Raw genomic sequence first — 16,263 nt, 5'->3', positions numbered from 1 at the left:
TAGTCATGTGATGTTGCAGCACAGTTACATCAGTATCAGGTGCTCCTGAAGTTAACCCTTTACTCTTTAGGGATGGCTTTGGGAGATGCAGTCAAAATGTCTGTAAGGACGGTCGACTGCATTCCCACAAAAGCCTGTTGAATGAAGTGCTTTGAGAAGCTTCATTGCCATGTTGAAACGCTATGTAGAATGGATTTTTGATCATAATGTAGACATATCACGGACCAGTTCCACAGGGTTCCCTCACTCTCCCCAATAACCTTGGTTAAAAATTGCTGAAAGCTCTAGCAAAATTGCATAAACAGCTGTGTGCAGCTTTACTCAGCGGTTTCCTCCAAAATTATTACAATAAAAACAACAACTTGCATTTATATAGCATCTTTAATGTTGAAAAATACTCTTCATAGAGGCATAATCAGGAATAAATGGACACTGAGCCAAAGGAGGAGATTTTGGGATCAACAGTTCTGTCAAAGAGATGGGTTTTAATGAAGGTTGAAAAGCAGGGGTTGAAAAGCAGGACAGCGAGGTTGGGTGGAGGATGGGCTTAGGCAGAGAATTACACCGATGATTCCTTGGTGGCTGAAGACATGGCCACCAATGGTGAAGGATGGGAAGATGTACAAAAGGTTCAAGTTGGACAAATGGTGAGCTTGTAAATTGGGGTGGGTGGATCCAGGGGGAATGGGATTGAGGCTCTAAGGCCGAAGAGGTTGCAGAGATAGAGAGATGCAGAGCCATGAAGGGATTTAAACACAATGATGAGAATTTTAAATTGGAGGTGCTGGAGCACCAGGAGACATAGATCAGCAAGGACATAGTTGATAGGTCAGCAAGACTTGATGGCAACTAGGATTTGGGCAGCAGAGTTTTGGATGAGTTTAAGTATACAGAGCATGTGGGTGGAAAGCTAGCCATAATAGTTGAATAGTTGAAACTAGACCAAGGCATGGATGAGAGATGAGCTGGGGTGGAGGTGGGTGATGTTATGGAGATAGAAATAGGCAGTCTTTGTGATGGAGAGAATCTGATGTGTTATGATCCCAGCCGAGGTTACCGCTGGACAAGCCTGATCCCAGAGGGGAACCCAGCTTGATAGATCCTAACTTTTATTTGTTTGTTTAGATACGTGGAGAGTAGCTACTGAACAGAGGCACTGGAGTCAGTTGATGAACTTTTAACAAAAGAATAAAACACTTATTTAACAAGAAAAGATTAACTATATTACAATACTCCTTCACCCACAACTATGTCTTTACAGATGCATCGAGACTTGTAAGGATAGCACAAACTACAAAAACTATCTTATACTCTAATGACCACAGTACACACACAGTCTATGTAAACCTACGGCATCCCGTGGTCAGACACACCATACTCTGAAATCAAGTGACAGATACCACCTCAAACAGATGCTATGCATCTCTCCTCAATTTTCCCCAGACACTTATCACACCGACAGCCAACCAGTCTCACTGAATTCCGGCCCTCACATGTGGGTTTCCAATTTCCACTCTCCAAGACCTTGCCTTGGAATCTTCTCCCGAACTGATGCTTTCTCTCAGACGCCTTTCACAAGGGTTTTCCTCCAGGGTTTCGAACTGTCCTTCTGATGTTCTTCTTCCCTGGGTCACCACATGCATTCAAGCTGTTTTCCACATACTCTGTCTCTCTGACTCAGCTGCCAACAGTGCACCACTGCTTCACATGCTCATAGCAAAGACCTTCAGTTGTGTCTTTGGATCTTCTTGCCTCTTGCAAGCTTTTCTCGCTTTAAGTCTACCTCCTGCAGCTTTTGTCTCTTTAAGTCTGAAGCATGGAGTGTTTCTCTCTGCCCCTCACTCTTAACTTCACTTAACAGGACCTTTTCCCAGATTCCTGCCCTTCCTTTGATTAGAAGATCTTCTTTGCACTTCCCCCTCTTCCACTCCCCTGGATTTGGGGTTTTCTTTAGCTTGGGACTAGCTGTCTGTCCCCTTTGCTCCAGTCTCTCCTGGCAGCAACTTTCAGAACCAACTGCACTCAAACAGCTTCCAAAACAAAAATAAAAATACCTGGAAAAACTCAGCAGGTCAGCAGGCAGCATCTGTGGAGAGGAACACAGTTAACGTTTCGAGTCTAGCCTGATACTTCTGGGCAATGCTGAGGAGATGAGACGTTAAGCTGAGGCCTCATATGCGCTCTCAGAAGAACATAAAATGTCCCGTGGCACAATTTCAAAGAAGCGCCGGAGAGTTATCCCTCGTGTTCTGGCCAATATTTATCCCTCAATAATAACAATGCTTGCTTTGTGCAGTTTGGCTGTCACATTTCCTACATGACAATCGTGACAACACTTTAAAAGCACTTAATTGGCTGTAAAGCACTTTGGGACATCCTGAGATCATGAAAGGTGTTGTAAAAATGGAAGTCTTTATTTTTCTTTCAATAACCCAAATATCTGTTCTCTCACCGCTTTCTCTGCTGTTTGAAGTGTTTAAATGTGTAGTCGGGAGCAGCAACGCTGACACGACCTCGCTAATTGCCCATCCCTTGTTGACCTTGGAAGATCCTTCCTGATCTTTGTTTAAATGATGAGGCCACATAAAAATTTGCCTTCATAAAATATTAAAATAATAAGAGCTGGTTCAGCCTCTCGCTTGCTTTACACTCTTCCTGCGTTCAAAGGTCAGGTCCCTACCTCTTTCCCTTTCTTAAATTTATGCGGCTTTGGTAAAGGTCATTTGACCTTCTGCATCAAACCAGTGAGTTACATTTGCAGTGGGTCTTGCTTTATGTTCATACAAAAGCACAATACTGCAGATGTTGAAAATCTGAAATAAAAATAGAAAATGATGAAATCTCAGCAAGCCAGGCAGCATCTGTGAAAAATTAAATAGAGTTAGCGTTTCGGGTCAATGACCCCAGACTCCACAGATGCTGCCTGACCTGCCGAATATTTCCAGGTTTTATTCCCGATTTTTTTTTTTGCTATTTATGTGTCTGTAGAATACTTAATTTTTCAATAGGTATAAAAAGAAACAGTAAATTGCACATTTCTTTGGATTCCATTTTTAAAAATAGTCGTTTGGTAGTACAGAACTTGAGTATTGATGAAAAAAGAGACATGTTGTCAAAGCTCTTTGTCTTGCACTCATCAGGACAAGATCACAAGAATACCAATTGTAAAGGGAACAACAACTTGTACTGCATGAGTAGAGAGTGCTAATTGGCTGAAAAAAGAGACATGCTGTCGAAACTTTTCATCTTGCACTCATCAAACAATGCAAGCAAAGACAGAAGTTCCAGTCTCTGAATACTGGGTTAAAAGCCCATGGGATACATGTATCTAACACGAGTGGGGTGACGCTCCCATTATAGCCTCAGAAAACCTGAGACCATTCAGCTGTTTTTCCTGATAAGGAATTGTGAGTCATGTTGACGACCTGTCCATGCAAAACAATAGGGTTTTGTTAGGGAAACAACTCAGAGCACGAAATGATAGATGTAAAGGAAGAAATAGCTTGCCTCACAGGCCATCAGGCACAGTAGATAAGAATATATAAGAGGGAGACATAAGATGGCAGTATAGAGACGCATCTGTCTGTACAGGTGATCAATGTTAGAGACAGTTCCAGGAAATCATATTTTGCATATATTATAGAAGCAGGTGCTTGGAGATAAACTTATGAGCAGTAAACGTTTTCAGGAACAAGATATTAGTGTTACCTCAGCTCAACTGGTAGCACTGCTGTCTCGGAGTTAGAAATGAGTATAAATCCTACAATGGACTTCAGAACATAATCTGGGCTGACATTCCTGTGCAGTTATTGAGGGAATGCTGAGTTGTTTGAGGTGAATGGGCTGTAACTTCCGAGCTGTCCAGTGTCGGATTCAGAGGTGCGGTGGTGGTGGGGGGCGGGGGTACCCCAAAGATGCGCTGGGGAATCCCTCTCGGAAATTCGCAGGTAGGGGTTTGCACGGCAATTGCCCAGAAGCACACACTTCCTCTGGGTAACTACCCTGCGCTGGGAATCTTCCAAAAATGCAATTTAAATCGCAAACTTCGGATGTTTCCGGCAGTGTCACACAAACAGTGTGTCACAGAAGAAGCTAGAAAAATGAAAACCTCTTCTAACTTCTGGGTGACTACGTAAAGACCCAGACTGACCCACCCCGCAAATCTCCCACAGGACTCCCCCGCACACCCCCCCACCCGACCCGACCCGACCTCCCCCCACCAACACCACAGACCCGACCCGACCTGACACTCCCCCACCACCTGAGTTCTGACACCCCCCACCCCCCCCCCCCCCCCCCAAGCCGAAGTCCGAACTTCCTCCCTCCTCACCGAGGTCCAACCACCCCGCAACCCTCCAATCCCCCTACCCCTCCTTCCCAAATCCTGTCCACTTACCTTCTCCCTGGCCTGTCAATTTCAATGGGACCTTTAACTAACTGATTTACGGCAGCTAGTGCCATAAAAAAGGGGTGCGTCCTTCTTCAATCCCACTCTGCTGAACTGCGATGTTGGGCCTCGAGGATAGTTGTGTTGCCTGGATCTCGCCCAGCCTGAGCCAGAAGGTAGGGCGAGACAGGCACGAAAGAAATTTAGAGGAAGTAATTGAGCACGATGTGGCAATCCGACGCTGATTGCCACACCGAGAAAGCTATAGCCCAACATTGCCTTTTGGAGGAAAGATTAAATTGTGGCGCTGTCTGCCTGCTCATATGGATCTGAAGGATCGTAGGCACTATTCAAAGAAGAGCAGGGAGTTCTCCTGGTGACGACGTTAACTTACCCCCCTCATCCTCAGGACCAAAGGACAGATGATCCAGTTATTTATCTTGTTGCTTGAAAATTGGTTGTCTCGTCTGCTTACGTAACAGCCTGGATTGTCCATCAAAAGTGTTTCGTTAGTTATAAAACACCTTGGGGTACCTTGAGGACACTCTTTCTTTTTTGGAAATGTTTTCCATCTGTTTAAGGTGGATAATTGTTTCTCATTTTTCGAGCAAGACTGTAGTTTTCACTGTGCACCAGTGCGAAAAGACAGAACCTGCACTTATATCGTGACTTTCCTGACCTCAGGGTGTTCCAAACCTCCTTATAGCCCATTAGTTACTTTTGACTGGTATTTCCTGTTGTTGTGTGGGCAGACAAATAGAATAACCAGTTCAGGCATAGCACAATTCCACAACCAGCAAATGTTACGAATGACCAGTTAATCTGTTTTTGGTGTTACTGATAGAGGGATGAATGTTGCTCAGAATATTGACCAGAACTCTTCTGCTCTTCTTCAAAATAGTGATGTGGGATCTTTCTCATTTAACTACATCCATCTCTTGCATTTGACCTAGGCACCGGAAACGACAAAGGCAAACCCAGCTCTGCCCCCATCGACAGGACAGATCCACCAGAGGTGGCGGCACAGTGGTTTACAGCTGGGAGGTAGTTGCTCTGGGAGTTTTCAACATCGACTCTGAAGCCCATTAAGTTTCATGGCATCAGGTCAAACATGGGCAAGGAAACCTCCTGCTGATTACCACCTGCCGAGCCAAACCACCGTGCTCCTCAGCTGATGAATCAGTACTCCTCCATGTTGAACACCACTTGGAGGGAGCACTAAAGTGGCAAGGACACAGAATGTACTCTGCATGGGGACTGTAATGTCCATCAACAAGACTGGCTTGTTGGCACCACTACTGGCCAAGCTGACCAAGTCCTAAAGGACGTAGCTGCTAGGCTGCGTCTGCAGCAGGTGGCAATGGGACCAATAAGGGGGAAAAGCCTGCTTACCTCGTCCTCACCAATCTACCTGTCACAGATGCATCTACATATGAACATACGAACTAGGAGCAGGAGTAGGCCAGTCAGCCCTTCAAGCCTGCTCCGCTATTCAATAAGATCATGCCTGATCTGATTGTAACCTCCTGCCTACCGGCGATAAACTTTCACTCCCTTGTTAATCAAGAATCTATCTAGTTCTGCCTTAAAAATATTCAAAGACCCTGCTTCCACTGCCTTTTGAGGAAGAGAGTTCCAAAGATTCAAGACCTTCAGAGACAAAATTTCTCCTCATCCCTGTCTTAAATGAGTGACCCCTTATTTTTAAACTGTGACCCCTAGTTCTGGATTCTCCCACAAGAGGAAACATCCTCTCCACATCCAGTCTGTCAAGACTCCTCAGGATGTCAAAGGTTTTGATCAAGTCACTTCTTACTCTTCTAAACTCCAATGGATACAAGCCTAACCTGTCCAACCATTCCACATAAGACAACCCACCCATTCCTGGTATTAGTTCAGTAAACATTATCTGAACTGCTTCTAATGCATTTACATCTTTCCTTAAATAAGGAGACCAAAACTGTACACAGTACTCCAGGTGTGGTCTCACCAGTGCCCTGTACAACTGAAGCACAACCTCCATACTTTTGTGTAAATTTCCCCCCGCAATAAATGATAACATTCAGAGATATTTAGGTTACGATGAGAAGGAAAAGAGAGGCTTTTAGCAGGTACAAGGGAAGCAAATCAGCGGAGGCATTAGTGGAGTACAGACAGTGCAGGGTGGAGCTTAAGAAAGTAATTAGGAGAGCAAAGAGGGGATATGAGAAAGCTCTGGCTGGTAAAAGTAGGGAAAATCCCAAGATATTCTATAAGTTTATCAATGGGAAGAGGATAACCAGGGAAAGAGTAGGGCCCATAAGGGATCAAGGGGGCAACCTATGGGTGGAACCAGAGGTCATCGCTAGAGTGTTGATTGAATACTTCACTTTCGTTTTCACCCAAGAGAATGAGGATGAAGGTATCGAACTCGGGGAGAGAGACTGCGAGGTTCTTAAGCAAATTGATATAGGGAGTGACAAGGTATTGAAGGTGTTGGCAGGCTTAAAAGTGGACAAATCTCCAGGTCTGGATGATTTATGTCCCAGACTGCTGAGGGAGGCAAGGGAGCAGATCGCAGGGGCTCTGAGGCTCTGACCCAAATTTTTAATTCCTCTCTGGCCACGGGGGAGGTGCCAGAGGACTGGAGAACAGCTAATGTGGTTCCGTTATTTAAGAAGGGTTGTAGAGATAAGCCAGGGAACTACAGGCCAGTGAGTCTCATGTCAATGATAGAGAAACTATTCGAGAAAGTTCTGAAGGACAGAATCTATCTCCACTTGGAGAGGCAAGGTTTGATCAGGGATAGTCAGCATGGCTTTGTCAGAGGGAGGTCATGCCTAACAAATTTGATAGAATTTTTTGAGCAGGTAACCAGGTGTGTAGATCAGGGCAGTTGATGTAGTTTATATGGATTTCAGCAACGCCTTTGACAAGGTCCCACATGGGAGACTTATAAAGAAGGCAAATGCACATGGGATACAGGATAATTTGATAAGGTGAATTCAAAATTGGCTTAGTTGTAGGAGGCAGAGGGTGATGACAGAAGGATGCTTTAGTGACTGGAAGCCAGTATCCAGTGGCGTACCACAGGGATCTGTGCTGGGTCCCCTATTATTTGTCATTTATATAAATGACATAGATGACAATGTGGGGGGTAGGATTATTAAGTTTGCGGATGACACAAATATTGGCTGGGTGGTTAACAGTGAGGTTGAGTGTCTTGGGCTACAGGAAGATATAGATGGGATGGTCAAATGGGCAGATAAGTGGCAGATGGAATTTAACCCTGAAAAGTGTGAGGTGATACACTTTGGATGGAGTAATTTGACAAAGAAGTATTCAATGAATGGCATGACACTAGGAAGTTCTGAGGAACAAAGGGACCTTGGCGTGTGCGTCCATAGGTCTCTGAAGGCGGAGGGGCATGTTAGTGGGGTGGTGAAAAAGGCATATGGGACACTTGCCTTTATCAATTGAGGCATAGATTACAAAAGTAGGGAGGTCATGTTGGAGTTGTATAGAACCTTGGTGAGGCCACAGCTGGAGTACTGTGTGCAGTTCTAGTCGCCACATTATAGGGAGGATGTGATTGCACTGGAGGGGGTGCAGAGGAGATTCACCAGGATGTTGCCTGGGATGAAACATTTAAGTTATGAAGAGAGGTTGGGTAGGCTTGGGTTGTTTTCGCTGGAGCAGAGAAGACTGAGGGGCGACCTGATCGAGGTGTACAAGATTATGATGGGCATGGACAGGGTAGACAGGGAGCAGCTGTTCCACTCAGTTGAAGGGTCAGTCACAAGGGGTCATAAGTTCAAGGTGAGGGGCAGGAGGTTTAGGGGGATGTGAGGAAAAACCTTTTTACCCAGAGGGTGGTGACGGTCTGGAATGCGCTGCCTGGGAGGGTGGTGGAAGCGGGTTGCCTCACATCCTTTAAAAAGTACCTGGATGAGCACTTGGCACGTCATAACATTCAAGGCTATGGGCCAAGTGCTGGTAAATGGGATTAGGTAGGTAGGTCAGGTGTTTCTCACATGTCGGTGCAGACTCGATGGGCTGAAGGGCCTCTTCTGCACTGAGAGATTCTGTGATTCTATTAGCGTGCCTAATTACTTGCTGTATCTCCATACTAGATAGTATTGGTAGGAGTGACCACTGCACAGTTCTTGTGCAGGCAAAGTCCTGTCTTCACATTGTGGAACCGCTCCATCACGTAGCACTACCACCGTGCTAAATTGAATAGATTTCGAACAGATCTCGCAGCTCAAAACTGGACATCCGTGAGGTGCTGTCAGCCATCATCAACAGCAGAATCGTACACAGCCACAATCTATAGCCTCATGGCCCGGCATATCCCCCTCTCTAAAATTACCATATCAACCCTGGTTCAATGAAAAGAGCAGGAGGGAATGCTAAGAGTATCACCAGACATACCTAAAAATTAAGTGTCAACCTGGTGAAGCTACAACACATGCCAAACAACATCCCACAACCAACGGATGAGATCTGTGCTCTACAATCCTGCTGCATCCAGTCATGCATGGTGGTGGACACTTAAACAATTCACTGGAGGAGGAGGCTCCATAAATATCCCCATCCTCAATGATGGGGGAGCCCAGCACATCAGTGCAAAAGACAAGGCTGAAGCATTTGCCAGAATCTTTAGCTGGAATGCTGAGTGGATGATCCGCCCTGATGTCCTCCAGAGGTCCCCAGCATCACAGGTGCCAGTCTTCAGTCAATTCAATTCACTCCACATGATAACAAGAAATGGCTGAAGGCACTGGATACTGCAGATGGGTTATGGGCCATGACACCATAACAGCAAAAGTACTGAAGACTTGTTGTCCATAACTAGCTGCGCCCTTAGCCAAGCTGTTCCAGTACTGCTACAACATTGGTATCTACCCGACAATGTGGAAAATTGCCCAGGTATGTCCTGTACATAAAAAGCAGGATAAATCCAACCCAGCCAATTACCACCCCAACAGTCTACTCTCAATCATCAGCAAAGTGATGGAAGGTGTCCATCCAAGTGGCACTTAATCAGCAATAAGCTGCTCACCGATGTTCAGTTTGGGTACAGTATTGGTCTCCTTATTTAAGGAAAGATGTAAATGTGTTAGAAACAATACAGTGAAGTTTTTTGAGACTACTACCAGGAATGGGCTGGTTGTTTTATGACGAAAAGGTTTGGACATGTCAGGTTTGTATCCACTGGTGGTTAAAAGAGGCAACTTGATTGAAACCTTTAAGATCCCAACATCCTAAAAAAAAAGGGTTCGCATATTTAAGCAGAGATGAGGAGAAATTTTGTCTTATGAGGGTCATGAGTCTTTGGAACTCTCTTCTTCAAAAGGCATTGGAAGCAGAGTCTTTAAATATTTTTAAGGCAGTGCTAGATAGATTCTTGATTAACAAGTGGGTGAATGGTTATCGGGGATAGGCAATGTGGGGTTGCGGTTACAAGCAGATCAGCCATGATCTTATCGAATGGAGGGGCAGGCTCGAAGGACCAAGTGGCCTACTCCTCCTAATTTGTATGTTCGTATGTCAGGGCCACTCAGCTTCTGATCTCATTGCAGCCTTAGTCCAAACATGATCAAGTGAGCGGAATTTGAGAGGTGAGGTGAGAGTGACTACCCTTGACATCAAGGTAGCATTTAACCGTGTGTGGTACCAAGGAGCCCTAGCAAAACTAGAGTCAATGGGAATCAAGGGGAAAACTCTTTACTGGTTAGAGTCATACCTAGCACAAAGGAAAACGGTTGCGGTTGTTGGAGGCCAATCATCTCAGTTCCAGGACGTCACTGCAGGCATTCCTCAGGATAGTGTCCTGTCGTCTGCTTCATCAATGACTTTCCCGCCATCATAAGGTCAGAAGTGAGGATGTTCGCTGATGATTGCAAAATGTTCAGCACCATTCGCAACTCCTCAGACACTGAGCAAGTTTACGTCCAAATTCAACAAGAGCTAGACAATATCTGGGCTTGGGCTGACAAGTGGCAAGTAACATTCGCACCACACAAGTGCCAGGCAATGACCATCTTCAACAAGAGGGAATATAACCATTGCCCCTTGACATTCAATGGCATTACCATAATTGAATCTCCCATTATCAACATCCTGGTGCTTACCATTGACCAGAAACTGAACTGGACTAGCCATATGAATACTAGGCTAAAAGATCAGGTCAGAGGCTGGGAATTCTGCAGATTTTCCAAAACCTGTCCACCATCTCGAAGGCAGGAGTGTGATGGAATACTCTCCACTTGCCTGGATGAGTGCAGCTCCCACAACACTCAAGAAGCTCAGTGTCATCCAGGACAAAGTAGCCCGCTTGATTAGCACCCCATTCACCACCTTCAACACCTACCTCCTCTTCCACCGATGCACAGTGGCAGCAGAGTGAACCATCCACAAGATCCACTGCAGGAACTCACCAAGGCAACCTCAATAGCATCTTCCAAACCTGCGACCTCTACCACCTAGAAGGACAAAGGCAGCAGATGCATGGGAACACCCATATAGCTCCCCTCCAAGCTACACACCATCCTGCCTCGGAACTATATCACCATTCCTTCACTGTTGCTGTGTCAAAATCCTAGAGCTCCCTTCCTAACAGCACTGTGAGATGTACCTTCACCACATGCAGCGGTTCAAGAAGGCAGCTCACCACCACCTTCTCAAGGCCAATTAGGGTTTAGCAATAAATGCTGGGTCTAGCCAGTGGTGCCGACAACCCATGACAGAGCAGAAAATCTGAAGGACCTCAGTTTAATGTCTCACCTGAAGGTCAGCACCTCTGACATTGCAGCATTCCCTCAGTACTGCGCTGAAGTGTCAGTTTTGATTATGCCCTCCAGTCTTTGGAGTGGGGTATGAATCCACAACCTTAAGACTCTGGCTAGAGTGCAACCCATTAGGCCACAGATGACACATAAGTAAGCTCTCTTGACGTTTCAGAGAGATTATCCCATGAGTAGCCAAATCAAACAGATTCTGAAGAAGAGCCATATTGGAAGTAAAATATTAACTATGTTCCTCTCTCCACAGATGCTGGGTTTTTCCAGCACTTTGAAATAAAAACAAACAGATTGTGAATGGCCTAGGGCCAGTCCTGTGTTTGTACTGAGCTAATTGAACTTAGTTGAACTGGTGGTAGGGGAGCTGCAATTACACATAACTTCCTCGGGCTAAAGAGTGGATAATTGGCTAATGTTCCTGCTCCTTATTGGTATCATTGGTATCATCATTGGCACTTCAGCGCAGTACTGAGGGAATGCTGCAATTGATGGATGCTAGAACCATAGAAAAGTTACAGTACAGAAAGACGCCATTCATCCCATTGTGTTGGTGCTGGCTGAAAAAGAAAAAAAACTTGCTGCCCATTGATTGTACACCTTTAGTAAAGTTGTTAGGATCTGGAATACACTGCCTGAAAGGATGACGGAAGGAAATTCCTTCTGAACTTTCAAAACAAAATTGGTTATAGACATAGAAAAATAACCATTTGCAGGGCTCTTTCAAAAAAACCACCACAGGTGCAATGGCCTGAATGGCTTCCATCTTTGCTGTACAACAGTTTTGTTCTCCATACCTAAGTAATTTGCCTTAGATGGCGTGAAATGAAGTTTCTTTCGACTGATTCCTGAAAAAGCTTGCAAGAGTATATGCTGAGAGCCTGTTTCCCTTGGCTTGAGAGCAAGTCCACGGTTCATAGTCTCACGATCTTGTTGAACGGAGAAGCAGGCTGAAGGGGCCAAATGGCCTTCTCCTGTTTCTTAAGCTCTTGTGGGAAATGTTAACCAGTTCATCTATTTAAAAAAAAATTTCGTAAAGTAAAAAAGTCATGTTTTCGATATCTTAATATGCTTCACAAACAAAAGAGGAAACAAAAACACCCTTGCTCAGGTAACAGTATCAATGTACATTCCTTTCCAATGACGACTGAAGTCCCACTGCGCCAGCCTATGCACCAGGTGCTCGCTCCCTCACTCTCTCTCACGCACCTGAAACGCGAAACCCCGCCCACATTTATACCTGAGCTTTTGAGAGTGCGCATGCGTCGCAGTCCTCTGGGGCGCGCGGGGCGGTGACAGCTCCAAGGGAGCCCCGGCCGCGCGTGCGCTGTAAGTAGCTGGCGGTTGGGATGGCCAAGACTGAGCGTGCGCGGCCGGGGGGGGGGGGGAGGGGCGGAGCGGACGGAGAGACCCGCCTCCTGGGACGGGCTGGCGCGCCTGCGCGCTGCTGCTTCTTCGGGCTTCACCTGTGGAGCGGGACGAGTTGATAACGGGAGTTTTGTGAGGGAGCCGCCGGACGGGAAAATGCCGCTGGGCCTGAAGAACAGGAGGAAGAACAAGTCGCGGGACAGCTCCACCCTGGTGGACAATGAGGGGGGCCCGGCCTGGAAGGGAGCGAGTCCCGGGGCGCTCTCCCCGAGCGCCGGTGGACCCGGGCTGCCGGCCCCGCCGCCTCACGCCCGGCCCAAGCTGGTCTTCCACACGCAGCTGGCGCACGGCAGCCCCACCGGCCGCATCGAGGGCTTCTCCAATGTCCGCGAGCTGTACGCCAAGATCGGCGAGGTGTTCGGGATCCCCGCCTCCGAGGTGAGAGAGCCCGCCGGCTGCCCCCGAGTGTGCTGGGAAACAGCGGCCGGGACCCCTCCCGCCAAGCGCCCCCTCCCCCCCCCCCGGGCCCAGGATTTGGGGGGGGGGGCGGGGGGTAAATATCTGAGTGGACTCGAGTCCTGAGACAGGCTGATTCCCGATAGGATCGCCATCCGTTACCCTCCCCTCCCCTCCCCGGCACCTCTCGAAACTTTCACCCCTTCTACCCAACTCCTTCCCCTCTCCCCCCCCTCTCTCCCCCCCTCCCTCCCCCTCCCCCCTCTCCCCTCCCCTCTCCCCTCCCCTCTCCCCTCTCCTCTCCCCCTCTCCCTCAATCTTTTCCGAAAACGGACAGAGGGCGAGAATTTTATCTCCCTTCCTCTGGGTCAGCGGGTCTCGGATCAGCTGGCGACCCGACCCTCCTTTGTCACCGAGCGCCTGGTTTCAGGTTTGAAACCCTCTTCTTCCAGCCGGGCACCGGTTTTTAAACCTGAACCTTTCGGGGGTAGGATTGAAGCGTGTGACATGAATCGACACATTGCTGGTAATCCTGGCTGGTGTGTTTCGGGGCAGTGTGTGGATTGTGCAAATTTGAGTTTAAGCTGTGGGCGGGTGACGCTGTTTGCTCCTTTTTTCTTTCCTGCTTCTCCACACCCTTCCACCCCCACCAGTACAAAGGATATTTGAATAGCGAACCAACAACATTGTCGTAATTTCTCTAAACATTGCTGTTCGTATTTGGGTGTTTCAGTTGGTTTGTTACAAAATACTCATTGTTGTGTGACTGAAGCTGGGTTTGATGCTAGTCGTTGTGACCAATCTTTTGCACTTTTTGTAATGTGATATGCACACTTTGATCCAGACAATGATTCATCCTTGCAGTAGAATAGTTTTTAAGATCCCTAGTTGCTACCTAAGCATTGAATTTACCACCTGAAAGGGTGGTGAGGCAGGTTCAGTTCTAACTTCCAAAAGGAAGTTGGATTAGCACATGAATGGGAAAAATTTGCAGGACTATGGGGAAAGAACTGGGGTTGTGGGACTCATTGGATACCTCTTTGAGAGTTGGCAAGATGGGCTGAATAGCCGCCTTCAGTGTTGTATCATTCTGTGATTAATTTAATAATCGATACAGCATTCACATTGTATTCTGTGGCTCCTTTGAAGGAGGGCATTCAAGAACATACCACCTTGCATTTATAGTAACTACTAAGAGTGTTATGAAGCTTATATTTGACATTATAATTTTTGTTTTAGTGCAGGGATGAAGCAAGTAATAGCATTTTACAGCAAAGAAAGAGACCATTCAGCCCATCATGCCTGAGTTGAATTTGCTGTTTTCCCCATTGTTATTGATGTATTTTTTTGTGGCCTGTTTCTCCTGTTCTTAAAATAAATATTTAACTATTAGATGAGCTAAAGTGTGCTTGGAAAGAGAAGAAGAGAATGGAACTTGGATTTATATAGCGATTTTCACAGCCTTTGGAAGTTCCAAAATGTTTTGTAGCCAATACAGTATTGTGTTGTAACTGTCAATTTGTGCACAGCAAAGTTCCAAAAATGACAATGTGATAATGACCAGATAATCTGTTTATTTAGTGATGTTGGTTGAAGGATAAATATCGGCCAGGACACTGGGGTGTCTTCAAAATAGTATCAAGGGATCTTTTATGTTCGCCTGAGGGGCCAGACAGCGATTTGGTTTAACATTGGACCTGGAAGACAGCACTGCTGACAGTACCACATTAAAGTGTCAGCCTGGATTCTGTGCTGAAGTCTCTGGAGTGAGACTTCTGACTTGGTAAACCTCTGCGAGTGATCACCAACAATGTTACCGAGTGACACCCACTCACCAATAATCTGCTTACTGACACTCATCTCTGGACCTCAGTACAGCCATGGACGTGTGAGGTGGATGCCAGAACAAAAATGAGTGGCTGGCCTCCACACTCAAGCCTCATTCCACTAATTGGGGAACCAAGGAACACCAGAAAAACTGAGGCCAGAGTGTCAAAAGGAAAATCCTCCAGTGGCCATGATCACCCCTGATGTAAAGGAAGGTTGTTGTTAAAGCCTATCACTGTTACTGGAGCAAATGCCCTTTATCAAGCCATCTTCAGCTGCCTCACGAATGTCTGTCCTTCTGTTATAAACTCAGGAATGGTGCTGGATGCTAATGATTCCAGTATTCAGCTTCATCTGATGAAAATTTGCTTGAAGATTATTTCATATACTTCACAATGCCACTTACAGTTTGAACTTCATGTTTGCTCTTGAAGCTGCAATTTTTATTCCATAATAGCATTGAATTAGTTGTAAATTTACATGCGTTAAATTTGCAGTTTACAGTTTTATCAATTGACAATTTTTAGGGAAGGTGTAATCATCATGTCATGAAGAATAAAGCTTCTATAGTAATTTTAAATACCATGTATTTTTCCCTATAAAAGACAACAAGACATTTAAGGAATTCTGATGTAACAAAAGAACCTGAATATCTCTTGGACATCCCAAAGCAATTCCTGTCCAGTTGAAATGCAGTCATGTTATGCAGACAAATGGGGAGTCAGTAAATGAATTGCTGGCCTTTTTTGGTGCTGGTCGAGGGAGGACTGGTGGCTAGATCATCAATCTCCACATTGTGGCATCGGATTGTATATGCCAATCCAAAGAGGAGTCACGGCCTTGATTCAGGATCTCTTTATTTCATGAAGAGCTTCCTCAATACTGCAGTGTTGGTGAGATTGACTCTGAGGTAGGGATTGAATGCACGACCTTCGCTTCGCTGCAGTGCTAAGGGAATGCTGCACTGTCTGATGCAGTCTTGCAGATGAGACATTGAACCAAGGCCTCAGAACATGATCAAGGGTGTTCTCTTGGTGTCCTGGCTAATAGTTATCACTAAAGCTAATAATCTGGTCATTTATCTCATTGTTCTTAGGACATTTGTGGGTTTTTTTATTCATTCAAGGGGTCTGGGCTTTGCTGACTCGTTCAGCATTTATTGCTCATCCCTAGTTGCCCTAGGGATGGTGGTGAGCTGCCTTCTTGAGCCGCTGCAGTCCATGTGGTGTAGGTACACCCACAGTGCAGTTAGGAAGGGAGTTCCAGGATTTTGACCCAGCGACAGTGAAGGAACGGTGATATATTTCCAAGTCAGGATGGTGAGTGGCTTGGAGGGAAACTTCCAGGTGGTGGCGGTGTTCCCATCTATCTGCTGCCCTTGCCCTTCTAGATGGTTGTGGTTGTGGGTTTGGAAGTGGTTATCTAAGGAGTCTTGGTGAATTC

The 16,263-nt window shown here is 46.1% G+C and overlaps 1 protein-coding gene across 3 annotated transcripts in view; it reads left to right on the top strand.

Moving 5' to 3' along the window:
- Positions 1-4,480: 4,480 nt before the first annotated feature.
- The window catches only part of gipc2 (GIPC PDZ domain containing family, member 2), a 76,673-nt gene continuing 64,890 nt past the window's right edge, over positions 4,481-16,263 (top strand). Inside the window, exon 1 of one of the 3 annotated variants that reach the window (XM_078560700.1) lies at positions 4,481-4,563. In XM_078560700.1, coding sequence (XP_078416826.1) covers positions 4,507-4,563 — 57 coding nt within the window. In that variant the 5' untranslated portion in view covers positions 4,481-4,506. Of the gene's footprint in view, positions 4,564-12,624; positions 12,976-16,263 lie in introns of those variants that run through there. The other 2 variants (XM_078560699.1, XM_078560698.1) reach the window with 2 other exon arrangements.

The sequence above is a fragment of the Cetorhinus maximus genome, chromosome 17 (assembly GCF_964194155.1).
Source record: "Cetorhinus maximus chromosome 17, sCetMax3.hap1.1, whole genome shotgun sequence".
Lineage (NCBI taxonomy): Eukaryota > Metazoa > Chordata > Chondrichthyes > Lamniformes > Cetorhinidae > Cetorhinus > Cetorhinus maximus.
This window is presented reverse-complemented; position numbering and strand designations above follow the sequence as displayed.